General features: G+C 37.2%; 1 protein-coding gene across 1 annotated transcript in view; it reads left to right on the top strand.

Annotated features, from left to right (window-relative positions):
* Positions 1–16,585: 16,585 nt before the first annotated feature.
* The window catches only part of LOC131678943 (17-beta-hydroxysteroid dehydrogenase 13-like), a 28,452-nt gene continuing 27,363 nt past the window's right edge, over positions 16,586–17,674 (top strand). The window contains exons 1-2 of the mRNA XM_058959397.1: positions 16,586–16,873; positions 16,940–17,269. Of these exons, the coding sequence (XP_058815380.1) occupies positions 16,682–16,873; positions 16,940–17,269 (522 nt within the window). The 5' untranslated portion in view covers positions 16,586–16,681. The remainder of the gene's footprint in view (positions 16,874–16,939; positions 17,270–17,674) is intronic.

Below are 17,674 nucleotides of genomic sequence, written 5' to 3' on the forward strand. Positions count from 1 at the left end.
AAACAAAAGTCGCACTCACACGTATCGTAGGCGTGTATTGATGACAAAATTTGTATGGCGTGTCATAATTGTGTATGGAAAATTTTCCATAGAAAATCAGCATCAATTATTAACTTTTATTAATATCTTCGGCTTTATTCGGCCTAGAAACATTTGGTGAGATGCATTTTGAGGGAAATTGAGCAAGCAATCTATAAAAAATAGTAATTTCTATTTACAGTGTTGCCAAACACGAAATATTGCCAATTTAAAAGTAAAACTGCATATTTCTCGCAATACATGTATTTTTACATATAAAAACATCTAAAACTTCTACATTACTTAAGCGAATCCCAAGATACAGTGATTTAAAGCAAAAAACTGACAATTTCTCATCACTTTTTTCGCTATATCTCAGTAACCAAGCAAAATTTCAAAATTCTGAAAACGCCATTTTGTAAAGAATTTTTACAGTAATAATGTGGCTTACCTAACTAAGTTTACCCCAAAATGGCGTTTGTCATAAGATAGCACAACAGCGACGATTTGTGACGTTACAATGATTTGACGCACCTTCGTTCCATAAATCGGCTATAATTTTTGCAAATGATATACATCAATATCATGTATATCATATACATGAAATATTGAAACATATTCAGAAAGTAGATAGAATTTTAGATAAGATTTTTACAGAACTGAATGCAATGTGACGTCACAAATTAGTATTTTGAGTGCATTTTTAAAAAAGTCCTCAAGTCTACTCTATACGACTTTATATCGTAAACATACACATTCATTTTGTTTATTTAATTCATTTTATTCATTCTCATCATTTTATTGATGTTATTTTTTATGTGTTTTTCAGAAAAACGCTATTTTGTTGCTCAACTTCTCCATGACTCTGTAAATCACGCATGGCGCTATTTTTTTGAGAGAAAATTTAAATATTAATCACATTCGGCAACCTTAATGGTGATTTATTTGAACAAGACTGTGGGGTAGGATGTCCCAAAATGACATCATGTTAAAAAAGTCATCGGGCTCACTTCTTAAATGAAAGGTTAGGGTATCAGGACCACTTTCTTCTTCGGAGTGAATTTGCTAAAACGCTCCCTACTGGTGACGAATTTTGATTTTTCGAAAAATGGGCCGATTTTGGGTAAAATTTCAAATTCATGCTTGTTGAAGTGTTTCTGAACTGTCTTATATTTTTTTCAGCATTTTTTTATTTTTGTATAGATCAAAATGGAGAAGTTTGGTTAGTAAGTTAATACAAATTTTGAAGTATAAGAGCGGCTGAGCCATTAAAACTTAGTAAAAGTGTAATTTTTGGCGTTTTTCATTAGTTTTTCTTCAAAACTGGGTATCTACAAATTTTTAAAAGTATAGAGAACACTTCAAATAGTTGAGCCGAATAAAGGGGCGGAATTACGTATTTTTTATAGGGTAATTTGGATAGTGAAAAAAAAATTTTAGGCAGTTTTCGGATCCGGCCTAGTTTCCGGATCCAACACAGCTCCCGATCTGGACCAGTTCCCAAATTTGGACATTCCAGATCTGGATCAGTTTCCCGATCTGAACTTGTTTCCGATTCGGACCAATTTCCGGATCCGGACAAGTTTCCGAATCTGGACTAATACCCGGTAATGGACAGGTCCCTGGATCTAGCCCATCCCCTTTTCCCCTTACCAGGTCAAGACAAGAGTCTGGATCTGGACTCTCGGATCGGATACGTGGATCCAAACTATATGTCTTGCTTTCCGTACATGACTGGAAGGACTGTTAATGTGTGTTGTGTTCAGTAAAAATCGAGGAGTATTAGAAAACTTATTTTCCATCAGCCTCATTTCGAGCCTTTCGCCGGATTTGTTCTATGTTCACTATATCCGAAACAATCGAATCAAAATGATAAATTCCTCCGGTGGCAGTGTGCAATGTTTTGACTGGCTTGTTTGTCTACATTGAGATTAAAGGTCAGACAAAACGAATACCTGGCGCGAACAATCGTGCCCACTCCGTTGTGGGCAGAGACTGCTCAGAATTGTACGCGAATAGGTCCTATGAGGACTTTTTAAACGTCAGATCGTCCAAATTTTTCCGAATATACGCGACGTTAGAAACGCAAATAAAAAACTTAATGCAAACTGAAAAATGCGGTTATTGGCACCGGTTCGTCAACGGATTAACGAGAGAATCAATATTTCGTCTAGCAGTTGGGCCCTACGTCGTGTACTCGATTCGACCTTTGATCGGAATACACGGAACTAAGGATTCTGTATCGGCGACAACAGCATTCCACGTAAATTCACATTCAAATGATAGACGTTTCGCGATGACATTATAATAATGTATATAAACGTAATAATTGTTCATCAAACACACAAATTTATCTGACAGAAAAGATACTCGCGCTAAGCATTTTCCCCATAAAACTTATGGTTTTATATTTACCTACGACCATGTCTACATCCTTACAGTTCCAAGTAGGCGCTTCGATCGATGGAGCATGAAAAGCATTCGTAATTTTCCCGGAGAGAATATGGGCGATCCTAGATTCTTTATATTGAAATCGTTCTGGATTGCCTGATACAAATATTAGTTTGAGTTTATTCGCATTGATCTATTCCGGGTAATAAGAAAGTGACACTTAGATTAGAATGGTAATGAGAAGGTGGTCAGCTCATGGTGGACAGGCATTAGAAGGTAATATTTGTGAAACATCGCACAGCTTTAACGAATTTTTCAGTTAGATTTGTAGTTAGAGAACGCTCGAAAATTGGCAAATTTTGTGGGATAATGGATGTTTAGGAATCCCAAAGGCATCAACCAACCTTGGTTGAAAAGGCTGGATTAACGTCGTGACTTCCTTCGGGCATCTCGGATCATGTCGAATCATTATACGTTTAATGCGCATCTCCGGCGAATTGGGTTCGTAAAGAGCGTTCTCTGCGCTTGCGATGACGGCTATCGCGACATTAAACATGTTTTTTGGTCGTGTGCCTAGTGTTCTACACACCAAAAAAACTAAATTTTACCGTTGAGGTATTTCGAAACTTACCACAATCTAACAATCCGTAATTGACGAAATGACGAAATATAACCGTGTTCTGTTAAATTCTACATGAAAGATGTACTTTCCAAGCGCAGGGCCATAAAATTACACATTGTAAACAAACGCCATATGTGGAGTAAAATTACGTGACTCGCAAAATTCAACGACATGTTAAATTAAAATCAAATGTAAAACTATTTCATTTTTGATGCTCGTATAGTCATGGTCAAGAGACGTAAATTTACACGATTTTTTCTAGTTGTGTAGTGCCAGATCTGCGTTAAACGAATCCTTTCGGCCTGGTTCTAGTAAGATATGCTGGCTATCCTCCAAATTTATTTATATCTACTCTTTTGGTTGACTTACTAACAGGCACCTGCAAATGTGATCCCAAGAGTTCCAAGCGGCCAGTTGGCGATCCGGTTCATGATTTCCTGATAGTGATCTTCCGTTTGCCACAAAGCTACAAGTTTAATTTCTTTTACCTTGTCATTTTTCTCTGATTGTTCTCTGATACGGTCTCTGCTACTGATGTTGGGATCAACAATCTTTTGCCTTCCTTATACAAAGTCTACTGATTGTCTAGTGATTGTTTCTCATTGCTTCAATTTTTAATCAAATGATAATTGATGTTAAAAAATTACAAATTGTTTATATTGTCCTTAAAAATATTTCTAACTGCATCCCATAGTCTGAATAAAATTGTATATTAATAATTTTGTCTATCGATCTGAACTCATTGTTTTAAGATGTAGATGTGTCTAAATGCATTTCCTCGAGTATAATTATAATAAATAATTCCAAATTTCAAGTAAATCCTAATTATTCTCAAGAAATTTAAATTGTAAAGCAAAGAAATTTGTATCTGAATAAAAATATGTAATTGTTTTACATCGAGGATTTCCAACGCAAGAATTTTGTGCGAAAAAAAATACGTACGTGGTTAATCTCAGGTTTTGATTTGTTTCAAACTTTCGAGTGGGTAATTCCTCCCTCGGTAATTTTCGAGTGGGTAGTACTACCCATACTACCCACGAATTCCGCCGGCCCTGCCAAGATTTTCGTTTGGAATACGGTAGAGTATCTAGCGAATAAAATTGGTGTAATCTCATTTCACGACAATAGACACCAGCACCGGCTCGACCGTCCAACAAAAAAAGATCGACGTATTCTTCATGTTGTCGCTCGATACAGTCAGTCAGCCATTCCTCGCGAAGAGGAATTTTCACATTAAAACTTTTGAAAGGAAATCTACATGTAAGTGTAAGGTCACTGGGAGCAAGTATAATTTGGAGCCACAGTCTTGTGTTGCTAGTTGCACGATCTATTGGGTTACTATTCCAAAGCCCAGTAACTTTAAGACGGAATGCACAAGAAAGTTCTTCTTGTTATGGAAACACATATAGTGGTTTTATGTTTAAGAGTGCCTCTAGGGCCAGTTGGAGTTGTCGTGAACGCACCTGTCATCGCACCCAAGACCAACCTTTGAAGACGGTTCAACTTTGAGTGATTTGTCGTGATTTTGCTGTATTCTTTATTCAATGCTAACATTATCTCAGTTTTTGGTGTTATGCGACTTAGTCCGGTCTGACTTAAAACCGACCATATAAGGCTTGCCGCATCTAACCAAAAGTGTGTTAATGCCAATATCGATTATCATTATATGATAATCATCGGCGAAACCATATGTCGAAAACCCAACCTCATTAAGTTTATTCAAGAAGCCATCGGTGATAAGGTCCTTTAAAATCCAGATGGATTAGCTTTGACTGGACCGTCACCACCTCTCCCCTCCGCCACCACACAAAGCATTTGTATGACAGTAATGAACGTTCAATTGTCGTGTAAATCCAATAGATGTATTTAGTACCGATTCCTTCAATATTGTACCATCATGTTATTTTTGATACTTAGATTTTTGACAAGGGAAAAATTCATTGAATGTTATAACTTTTTAACTAGCTCTCAGTAAATAATAATTTATAACTTTTTTAAAAGGAAACCACGGTATTTGTTTGGAAATATGTTTGCTTTTTGAAAAATGTGGGAAATTGCGTCCTTTAGGAATCAGGAATTAGAGCACAATGAGTCGATTGGCATGTTTCCCATGTTATTCCGAGATTTGTGCCTTGCCATGTCGTCTCATCACTTTCCGGATGGGAAGGGAAAGGAAGGTGAAAGGAAAAAGGTAAGGGAATGGAAAATGACAACACAAAATATTCAACAGCCTGGATTGGCGATTTGCGGCAAAACCAAAATTAGTCATGCGACACCTATGATTCAGCTCATGAACTGGCAAAGTGATACAGTTTGCTTTTTTTTCACCCGCAAGTGAGTCATATCTTACAACAAAAACTTTATTTTCTTCTCGGAAAAGGCTTATCACCGCCAAAATATGAATGAAAGGAGTAAGAAATTTAGTTTTATTTGCAATTATTCTGAAATTACAGCCATTTGCAACGATTTGGCTCATATATTTCTTCGAAGCGTAATCAGGGTATTATTGTGGTTATAAAAAAAATCGTTCTATAAAGTTCCAACTCCTGTATCGATTTTGTTGGCTATTTTCGGCAAATTTGAGACTAAGAGAAACGAAAGCAATGAAATTGAAAGACGGATAGGCATTCTAGAGCGAATCAGTTATAAACTTAGAACGGAAAACTAGAACTAGGCAGGCTCATATGGGCGTGATCGAAAGGAAATGTGAAGAATTCTTTGCCTTCTGCAGAGTAGGAGTTGGGCGTTGCACCCAAGTCTACCGCATGGTCTATGGTAGAACATAACTCATCATCATGTTTTACCGCCGCCGCCGACAAAAAATTCTTCACAAATCCTCGCCTAGAACGACCATGCGATCATTCTTCTCCCTTTCTGCTAGCATCAAGCCGTGACGTATGCATTCATTTCTGCTAGCTGAGCTGTGTCATTAAGGTCGGAGAGAGAATGCGCAAAATTCGCAAACGAAAAAAGCAGTTTTTTTTCCACACCGTATGTCAGATCTTCATAAAAATCAATCAGCGTATGTAGAATGTTGTTACAGTACTGCTGATTGATTTTTATGAAGATCTGACATACGGTGTGGAAAAAATCTGCTTTTTTCGTTTGCGAATTTTACCCTTTCTCTGTCCAACCTTAATTGCTATCAGTCATCCGTGTGTGCGGAACGAAAAAATCAATAAGTAGTCCAATCACAATAGGATCGGTGCGACACCGATAGCTTGGTGTCGATTGAATGCATACATCACGGCTTGATGCTAGCAGAAAGGGAGAAGAATGATCGCATGGTCGTTCTAGGCGAGGATTTGTGAAGAATTTTTTGCCAGCGGCGGCGGCGGTAAAACATGATGATGAGTTATGTTCTACCATACACACCTAGAAAAAATAGTGTAAATTACGTCTCCTGACCATGACATATACGAGCATCAAAAATGACTTAGTTTTACGTTTGATTTTAATTTTACATGACGTTTAATTTCGTAAATCATGTAATTTTACTCCACATGCAGCGTTTGTTCTGAATGGTAGGAAGTGTAATTTTATGTCATTGCGCATGTAAAGTATATTTTTCGTGTAAAATTAAATGGAACACGGTAATGTTCTGTCATTTCGTAAATTACGGTTTGTTGAATTGTGTCATGTTTGCAATTACGTCAATGATAAAATTCAGATTTTTTTGGTGTGTAGACCATGCGGTAGACTTGGGTGCAACGCCCAACTCCTACTCAGCAGAAGGCAAAGAATTCTTCACATTTCCTTTCGATCATGCCCATATGAGCCTGCCTAGTTCTAGTTTTCCGTTCTAAGTTTATAACTGATTCGCTCTAGAATACCTATCCGTCTTTCAATTTCATTGCTTTCGTTTCTCTTAGTCTCAAATTTGCCGAAAATAGCCAACAAAATCGATACAGTAGAACCTTACGGCAATCAAAACATAGTAACAAAGTTCCATCTCGAAACCGAGACCCAATCAGTACCAAACTCCTTAATATTTTGGACTACGCAATGAATTCAGTGAAAACTATCAGAGAGAAGGATCGGCTGTGTATGTTACAAAGCTGACACTTTTCTATTAGCCGGATATATTCTTTCCTCGCGTCATCTGGAGAGTTTCATGAATTTACACCATCTCATGAAGGTTTAGCTTAACTTAGGAGGAACGGGAAATGATGTTGCGGAGGCTACGGTGTTCAACAAATTACATTTCGGAACAGCACACATATAGCTCTGCGAATAATATTAGAAACCACTATGTTTTACACCCTTTTCGTAACGTGTTTACTCATCATCTTATAAAATGATGGTTTTTCTTCATTTTCATAAAAAATTATCAACAAATTGATCGGTGATTTGGTGTTTAAAAGTTATTTTTTTACCAATGTTTACAGAAAATATATGCACTATGACAGAACAGAACCAAATCAGCAACACTTTGCTTCCAGCGCTATCTGTGAGCGGTTTCAACGTAGAATCGCCAATTGTTCACTCTCGAAGGAACAATGTACCCTACTGACAAAGCCTATAGCTCTTAATCACCCTGGGTTATTCTATTCTATTCTAACCCTTACACAGCCTGTATTGAAAAGCATCCTGGTAAACACTCCAGTTATTCTTTAGTGTTTTTCTTTTCATCATTAATATTTGAAGCATATTATAATATGTCGCAAATATTAAAGCGGCCAGACCTACTGTGCAGCGTTGGGTTGAAGATGTTTCAATATTATACGGCAATTGAATTATTCATTTAAAGATTAACTGTACTGCTTACATTGCATGTTCACACGTCACGAAATCAGCCATATTACTGCTAACTTTGTTTACTAGTACTAAAAGATATAGACTGATGTTTGAGGTAGGATATTTTTGTGACGTGTTTAACATTAACAGTAGGTACCACACTATAGTAAATATCAGAAATTTTGAATCCTTCTTCAGCTTATTTCTACTTGGTCAAGTCTCCCCATAGAATCTTGGTCAAGTCTCCCCAACATTAGTTATAGCGTATAATGTCGTGCAAATGTTATTAGGAACTATTCCAATGTTCCGATTTATGTAAAACCATTTCATAATTATTAGTCGAGTAGATATGTCCGCACAAAGTTTGATAAAAATTAAATCATTTAATACAAATTTATTAATTGCGGAATATTTTCTACTAGGAAAGTATTTTGCATTCCAAATTTTTACAATTACTTTAAGGGGTCGAAACAAGTATAAAAATATTTTTGAAAAATTTTCAAGACCCTAATAGAACAGTAGAGCACAGAAAAATAGGCATATTTGGGAAATTGTTCTGGACGCAATAAAGAGGTGACTCGAGATCTTGTTAAATAGGATTTATAACTATTTATAACTATTATTGAATCAACCAAAATAATTTTTTCCAGCAATTTCATTACACGATGGCGGGTATGCAGCATTTTCCGCCCTGCGCTTTTTTTTAGAAGGGGTCCACGGCCAGAAATCTATCTCCCGTAATTTTTTACCTAGAACTAAAAACTAAAGTTTTTCAGATTCCTTATGTCAATAGCAAGCGACGCACGCAGGATTTTTTTTATATCGACACAAAATTGGTTATTAAAAAAATTTAAGCAATAAAAAATTAAATCCTGCGTACTTTCCTGGAGAAATCAATTTTGAATATACTGTTGTAAATTTCAAAGCGACAAAAATCATTTATTCGAGTTATCTTTCCGGCCAATTCAAAAAAAGTGGTTTCGAGAAAAACAAGGGTAAAGTTATCAGCACACACGGGATATAGGGGAATTATGGTTAAAACCGACATCTTAAGCTTAACACTTTTTCTAAGTTGCCACAAAACCAATAAAATTATAATTTTAATGCACAATTCTTCTTCAGAAAATTCTTAACAAGACTTAATTTTTTCAGCGCTTCGAAAAATAAATTTCATTAAAAATTATTGGTTGTAAAACTTGGAAAACAAAGTGACTTTTTGTAGGCACTGCGGGTAAAACCGACACCCTATAGGGGTAAGATCGACACCCCCTTTAATTTATTTTCTCTCCACTGTATTAAAATCTTTATCTTTATTAAAAATGAGATATATGCGTGATTAATAAAGTGTGAGTATGTATGATGCAAATATGTGCTTTTTATTGCTTCATCATGTAGTGAGGGGAAGAAAGTTCGAAAGCATAGTACTCTAAATAAGAGTATTTTATGCTATAGGATTATTTATTGATATGAGTATTTCCAAATAATCCTTGCGCACATCATTGCAACCTCCAGTGTCATTTTATTTCGTAAGAGAAGATTTGCAAGCGTTCTACGTTCTGCTAATTGGATTCATTCACTTATAAGTGACACACACACACACTTCTTAGTAAAACTATCTTTTTCAGATTTGATTTTTCGGACTCGGATCATCAACGATCTATTGGGGTATACATAATATCATTGTCTCATTGTGATAAAGTTCGTCTATGACAAACCAAGAGAACGCTAGAAATTCGGTTTGATGAGCTTTTTGCAGAAATAGCAAAAGCTTCGATAGAATCAGATAAGCAAAAATTCCAATTTTTGATTTTTAAAGAGACTTACAAGAAATAAACACAATAAAAGTATTTCTGTGTATTTCAGCTATTACTATAGTGTGCTAATAGTGTAATTGAAGTGTCACAAAGATCCCCAGCCTTTTGTAATGAATCGCAAGTAAACACAACCATCTTAACAGTGTGTCGGTTTTACCCTAACCAAAGGGTGTCGGTTTTACCCCAACAGCGCACATTTTTTTATAAAAGCAATTATAAATATTGAATTTCTCAAACTCATCTTCAATGCACCTAGTTGATCATAGGAAAGGCCGATAATAATAGGTACTGAAAAATGGAGTGATTTGAAAAGCTTTTGTTCGGTTAAAACCTTTAAATCTACCAACGAAATTTTACATCCAGACGAGTATGAACGCTGCTGTCATATGTTTTGTTTATTTTTATGACATTCGGCGCACTAACGTAAATTCAGTTTTTCTTCAAATGCTCTACATAAACGTACTAATAATAATGTATCATTATGAGATGAATAAAAATTTGATTTCTAGGAAAAGTTGTGGGGTGTCGGTTTTACCCACAGTGTCGGTTTTTCCCACAATTCCCCTACATAAGAGGCGTTGCAGCAGAATTGAAAATTTGAACATTTATGTATTTTTTTCATCTTCCATGTTTTGGGATATCATTTTTAGCATCCTAACGTGCATTTTAGATTAATAAATAGAAAATCGATTTTTTCAAAATTCTACGGTGGTATAACCCCTTAAGGTAATACCTTAAGGTTTCAAGCTCCTTAAACATAAAGCAGCAGAGAGAGAAAAATATGGGACACAACTTTTTTTCACTAAAACTGTCAAAACAAACTCAGCTGGGTAGCCAAATTTCGAAAAGCATCGTTAATTCAATTTTTTAACAAGCTCAGAAAATTTGGCTTTCTTGAATAAAAAATAAATATTCCAAAAAAAAATAGAGTGAGCGTCAGTATTACGAAATTTCAAAATCAGTTACCTATTTATGCTTGCGTTTACCGAAACCGCTATTCAGATTCAACGCCTCCCTCATTCATTCACTTTCCAGCTGACTGAAATTTCATGCAGAATCGAATGCTTGAGTGCGGAGGAAATATAAATTCATTCACCAACCAAAGCATTAATTTGTTATTATGTGGACAGTTTCAAGGCAGAAGTTAGCATCTTCTACATTTTCGAGCATAAGGGAACTGCGTAATCTATATCTGGTGCACTTTTGATCAATAATCCCTCTCAGAGCTAGCATAGAAATAAAATTCACTTTGCTTCTGAAACCGAACATGTCCGTACCTGAAAGCGCTGCGTCGGCCGAACGAATGACGATTGAAACGAACCAAAAATTTCATTCATCGCTGCGGGCGTGAATTGATTTTGTTTTCTTTCAAGTTCAGGCAACGATGTCAATATTTTTAAGCTCTGGTGAGTGTACAATTAAAGCTATGGCATAAGGCCCAAAGATTGCAGGTTCGAATCCTGAAGTGATTTTTCTCATACCTATAAATTCGACTCCTTATGTACTCCACCCTTAATGCACAATTATTGACAAACAATAAAAATATACCGGCATGATAATTTTTATTTCACGTTGAACGCACAAGCTTCCAAAATGTTCAGTTTGCCCGATCCTGTGGCGGCGCTAGACTTTTTGCCGCTCGGGGCAAAAAGTTAAATTTGCCGTCCTCCTACATATTTCTGACTAACCAAACTATCTCATCAGTACAGTTTTCTGCGTATGTTTATGAAAATTGTAACAGAATAGTTAACAACAACGTTACTTTGAAATTTATCTAGTTTTTTTTACATTAGATGGTATTAGTTAGTTTTACGAAAACTAATTAAAAAAACGAGATTTGATCGAAACATTACTTGATGTTAAGATTCTTTGAAACTTGATAGTGTCGCCACAAATTTCATTTTTGGCAGATTTTTCAGGTACCCCGGTTCCACTAAAACCGAAATACTAATAACTATTGGAATTTTTATCCAATCTGGATACATTTGGATGTTTTGAATTTCGGAACTCAACCACTTTTAGAATCTGTAAAAATGCATCTGATTCCCGGTTATTAAGATTTCCGGAAGTAAGTTTCAATACTGGGATATAAAATGTATAATAATATAATTGGCTCCGCAACGCTCTTTCCGATTCAGGTACCCGCAAGGCCGTGAGTGACTAAAAAAAAACCATCCGAGACAATTCTAACGACGAATACGGGTTCAATTTCATCGATTCTAAAATTGGATGTTTTCCTGAATTCAAAACATCCAAAAGTAGTCTAAAACTATTAAAAATTGAGATAGCCACACACTTTTGCATTTGCGGGTACACGTACCCTGTCGGCCTGTTTTCTTTTTGTTGGACACACAACGAATGATCTATGGGCTATCGTCACCTTCTGTAGCGAAATGAGAAGCCTCCGACCAGATAGGAGGTTTGTGCAACAAGTCCGGAAACACCTTTGCGGATTAAATCAATTAAGTCATGCTACGAAAAAAAGAGTGGTTATTGGAAATGTGGAACTGTAAGTCGCTTGGCTTCCAGAGGATCGACTGAATTCTGCACAACGAGTTGCAAACTCGCAACCTCGGGGTCGTAGTATTGCAGAAACTTTGTTCGGCAGGTGTGAAAAAACGTACATCGAGCAGCCTACCAGATCAGCGGCACCACAAACGAGCTGGGTTTTATAGTACTGGAGAAGATTCGCCTATGCTTGTTCCAGTAACAGCGAGAGACTGTGTGTAGTGAGAAGCAAAATTCCGTTTCTTCAAATACCGCATCATAAACGTTCACTGCCCACACAAAACGGGACCAGCGAACGACAAAGATGCATTTTGGGCCGAGCTGGAGTGTTTCTATGACAGCTGCTCACGATGGGATAATAAATTGATTTACGGCGACATGAACGCCCAGACACACAGAAATGAATATTTTTGCAATTTTAAAGTTATTTTCATGCACATATTTGGAGCAAGAACATCAATGTAAAATTAAGTTCCAACACAAATACACACAACTTGTCGTGCTTTCTGCCAACGATCTTCACAGTCACACAAATGTTAGTTCAGCACTCGTGAGCATGGACGCCGAGGCTCAACATCTAACAGCTACGATCGTGCTGCGGAAATACGTGCAGAAGCTGGAAACGGCACTACCAACAGAAGAATAGGTATGTGTGACTACTCTTGATGGCTAGAGCAACTTACGAAGCACCACAGCACTACTAGCACTACTGAGATGAAGAGACGAATACGGCAGAGGCAAGAATGATGCAGCACCGTACGAGGGAGAACGAGTAACGATGCAGGCAAGCACGGATCAGAAAAAAACGGTATTCCACTGGGCACTCCACTGGGTGTTTTAGAAGATTTAAGAGGAAGAGACTTTACCGGATGATTGTATGCATTGCAGACCCGTAGTGTGCGGTTAGCCAGGTTGACCTCTGCCAAGCTTAGAAAGACGCTAAAATTTGCTGTATAAAATAAGTAAGGATAAATATTAAAATAAGTAGGGTAAATACGCTATACACGCTAAATTATTGTTCGTGAGTCAAATTGAAAAAGGAGCACTAAACTGAAATTCCACCAAAAGTATCAAAAGAGTACGCTACGGCCCTATCAGTCCCATCTCAAATCTAAAGTTAATGGAAGATTAAATAACGAACTGCAATGACTTCCAATTGAAAATTGTTGCAAACTTAACGCTCGCTTTCATAGTTGCATAGCAACAAAAATAGGACAAATATTTGATCGTGGACAGTAAAGCAGCCACCTCCTTAAAACTGTAGCAAATATCATGAAAAAAGTTAGATCGTTTATCAGCAAGGAGATACCCCATTTTTGGTGTTTCTTGAAACGCTGGAAGCTCGTTTTTTATCTCAAATTTCCAAGACCACGAACTGTTTGCTTCAGCTTTGTGTGATCGCTTCCTATAGCTGTTGTATTCGGTCGCTCATGAGGAAAATGTTTACCTTTACAACAAATCTCGTTCGATTACAGTTTGTAGGAGCAGTAACAGATGTCTCACGATGGGGATCGTCAAAGTCATAGTCTTCCTGAGCCAAGAGAGCATAACGATTTTTCGTGGTGAGGCGTAGCTCTCCTTAGTATTTCTGTTAACAAGTGCTTAGAGCGGCTTTGAATGGGTTTTAATTCTCTGCGCACTTGCCACTCGCGGTTTTATTCTACAATAGCCTATTTACCTTTATTTAGTGCAAAACATGACGCGTTGTACGAACCTTGTTATAGAACAAGATCGACACAGCAATACTGCTAATGGTCACCCGATACGAGTTTGAAGGGACATACAGTTTTGTCCCGTCCTGTGCAATTGCCATTTAAAATCTTCAATCACTGGAGAAAGCGGTCCTTGAAACAACACCGTCGATCTCAACTATGTGAACCGACATTTGGATGTTGTGAGTCCGTCATAAAGTCTCCTGAATGCTCCGGCACTTGGCATCAAGCACTTAACCTCGAAAACAAATCTGTAGTGAAGTATTTCTCAAAATATTTTCAAACTTTAGTAACCTGTTGGCACTCTATATTAATAGTTTCGATTTTCCGCGTCACTTTCGAAGGATTTCCTAAAAATTAGTTTTCGTGCTTTTTATAAAAGTCCACATACTTCGATATCTTAATTTACTTCATAAACTATGTGCGGATAAGTCATAAAGTAAGTCACGATGAGTGTGCCATTTTCAATTATACACTCAATTATTGGTCGAAAGTCGAACAGAAAAGGATAGTCAAGTGGCGTTCAGGGCACAAAACTAAGACTCCGCCAAGGGCGCCAGAAGACCACGTTACGGCTCTGAGGCTATACAAGCGAAGTTGCAACGTACCATGGGTGTTTTCGAACGTAAGATGTTGCTAGCGATCCATGGACCGATGCAGCTGGAAGTCAGATAAACCACGAATTGCAACAGTTGTTTGGAAAACTATATTTCGTTCACACAACAAAATATGTGAGGCTGTGGTGAGTTGGGCACGTCGTTAAAGTGGCGGACGACAACCCGGTAAAAATGGTTCCCAAAACTAATCCGATTAGCACAAGTAGCCACAACGAGCAAGGTGGGTTGACTAAGAAGGGAACCTGAGGAGTCCTCGTGCTCTGTGAAGCTGGCGACAAACGGCAATGAACGGAGTGAGCTAGAGACGACATATTGATACAGCAAAGGACATGGTGGCATTACACTGATTGGTACGGTAGATAATAAGAGAGTTAAAGAAGTTAGTGCCAAGATCTTGGTGTTGTCAAAAACCAATTGCAATTGTAAATGTTGGAAATTACGTGTGGGATATATTTGCCACAATTAGACAGTGTTAATATAAACATAAGAAAAAAATTAACATCAAATTTACTTACGATTACAGCAGTAAGAACCCATTTTTTCTGGTTCCTCATTTGTGTGAAATAAACTTCATTACTGATTTTTTTTCTCAAAAATAGTTAAGTTATTAACCCTTTCTTGCCCAACTTTTTTCTAGTGCATGTAGGGTTTCAAAACTATTTTCCTTGAAAACGGAGAGACCAAAAAAAGAAACACGAAAAGTCTATTGTCCAAAAGATAGGTGCTTCCATTGCAGAGCTAGAAGCTGCCCAATTTTTACCTTCCAATGCTCAATACAATTCTCCAAGAATATTTACAATAGTCCAATTGCATGGAAAACGTAGCTAAAGACAGTCTAAAATGATAAGTTTTATCAGTTTTCAATAATATTGCACCATAACGAAGATATATAAAAAAATATTTTCTGTTGTCAACGTAAGCTGTCCCTGGCAGCACTGCTCCATCGGAATCGAGCCAGACTAATTGCAATAACTTCGCTTCTAGAGCTGATCCTTGTAACTGTTATTACTCAAATGAAAGGCAATAGTCACATTCATTAGTCTTACTTGTTTTTGTGAGCAAATCATGCCTCAATCAAAAGTTATAGTTGTTTAAAACGTTGTTGTCCACAAACAACATGGGCACAAATGGGTTAAGAAAGGATTTTCTTAAAATAATTTGCGTTTGCATTTGCTAAGATCGTTACGTTTGAGGTTCAGGTTCAGATATATATATATATATATATATATATATATATATATATATATATATATATATATATATATATATATATATATATATATATATATATATATATATATATATATATATATATATATATATATATATATATATATATATATATATATATATATATATATATATATATATATATATATATATATATATATATATATATATATATATATATTGTTTTGTTCCGTCAGATCCGTCGTACTTCTGATCGTCAACAATTAATCTTCAGGCGCCAAAACAAAATGAATTCAAACGTTTCACCCGCGCTTAACGTTTATCGCCATGATGACAATGATAATCACTAATAAATAATTAAATTATGTTGAGCAGCATTTGCCGCCCCCAAGTTTTGCCGCTCGGGGCGGCTGCCCCCTTCGCCCCCCCCCCCCCCCCCCCTTAGCGCCGCCACTGGCCCGATCAATTTTGTATTGATGTATTCCTTATGTCTACTGTTTCTACTGCTAACTAATTGCCGCAGTGACTTGGCTAAAATTAAAGGTATGCATCGCTACGCATATTGACTGACGTCACCGCAAGTGACAAAACTAATTGTATTGATTGAGGAAAACCTGTGAACCCCATGCGTCAACTTTTACAGGTCTGCAGACAGAGTTCAATAAACTTTTTATTTATTTCACACGGAATCAACAACGACTGTCATTAGTGCTGCACTGATTTATCCAAGTCATCCAAATGAGGTCTAACGAGAACATTAGTAGTGAATATAAAAATATAAGTAAATAGTATTTGTAACCCTTTATATTGTTAATTATGTTCTTGACCGCTGCTTAGAGGACCATCTATTCAAACCAATCGATTAACAGGTTCTTCGTCACTGCCTTCAATTGCGCGAATATATGTATGTACGGGAAGGAATGAGCAAGTATGCGATTTCCAACAAAATTTATATCAGTATGGTAGCTCAAACAACGCGTCACTAATGATGGTCCGATATAGTCGTCTTTCAGCGATCGCAGTCACCTGCTGAAGACCGAACTCACCACACATCCCCAACCGGGTGCCAGGATGTTGCAGGTCAAAGTTCACACTGAAGAAGGATCGACGAAGAATTTCTCTAGGAGTGTGTTTCTAGAGGTGCTATTTGTGATTGTGGATTTTGTAAAAGTGCTCTGCTATGCAGTACCGATATTGGCAATGCATATTTTTCGGACGTTTATCCCACCAAAGTTGAAAGATGTTTCAGGTCAAACTGTGCTGGTAGAATTGAAGTGGTTTTGAAGTGGATCGTAACATGTGATTGAAACTGTCTCCCATCCCCTGCAGATTACCGGCGGAGGCAACGGTCTTGGGAGGGCCCTGGCATTAAACTTTGCCAGCAGAGGCTGTAACGTCGTCGTCGTCGATATTGATTTAGCGGCGGCAGAACAAACATGTGCTGAGCTGAGGCGGAATCGAGTGGATGCTTACGCCTATCGAGTTGATGTGTCGTCATACGAACAAGTGGAAGCTTTGGCTATCGATTTACACAAAAACGTTGGGCCGGTAGATATTCTGGTCAACAACGCCGCGTTGGTGTATTTCGATTTCCTGCACAATACCAGCGTAGAAATGGCGAACCGGACCATCGATATTAACATCAAGTCGCATGTGTGGGTAAGTGTCCCAGACTAATGAGTTCGTTTGCTTCTATCGTACGCATTGACGCAAAAAAAAATATTTACATTAATCTTGCTAACCGTCTGGTTAGTAAATGCCTTCAGTGCCGCTTCTGGAAGCTACCCGAAGATAAATATGGGTATAGTGCTAGCATGATTTTCTGGAAGACCGGGATTGGAATGGCTTAACTGTTCATTCCAATTAAAGGTTTTTGGGCAGTAATAAATAACCTGCCTTTATAGGAGCAGACTTGCCACGAACTTTCACCATTCTAATAAATGAAAGGTATAGAAAGCACTCATTCTTTGAGTAGTTTTCCTGCAGTTCATAGAACCGAGTTGTATATACCAATCAACTTACTTCGACGAATAAGGACAGTATTTGTGTACCTACATAATACTG

The sequence above is a fragment of the Topomyia yanbarensis genome, chromosome 2, assembly GCF_030247195.1.
Source record: "Topomyia yanbarensis strain Yona2022 chromosome 2, ASM3024719v1, whole genome shotgun sequence".
NCBI lineage: Eukaryota > Metazoa > Arthropoda > Insecta > Diptera > Culicidae > Topomyia > Topomyia yanbarensis.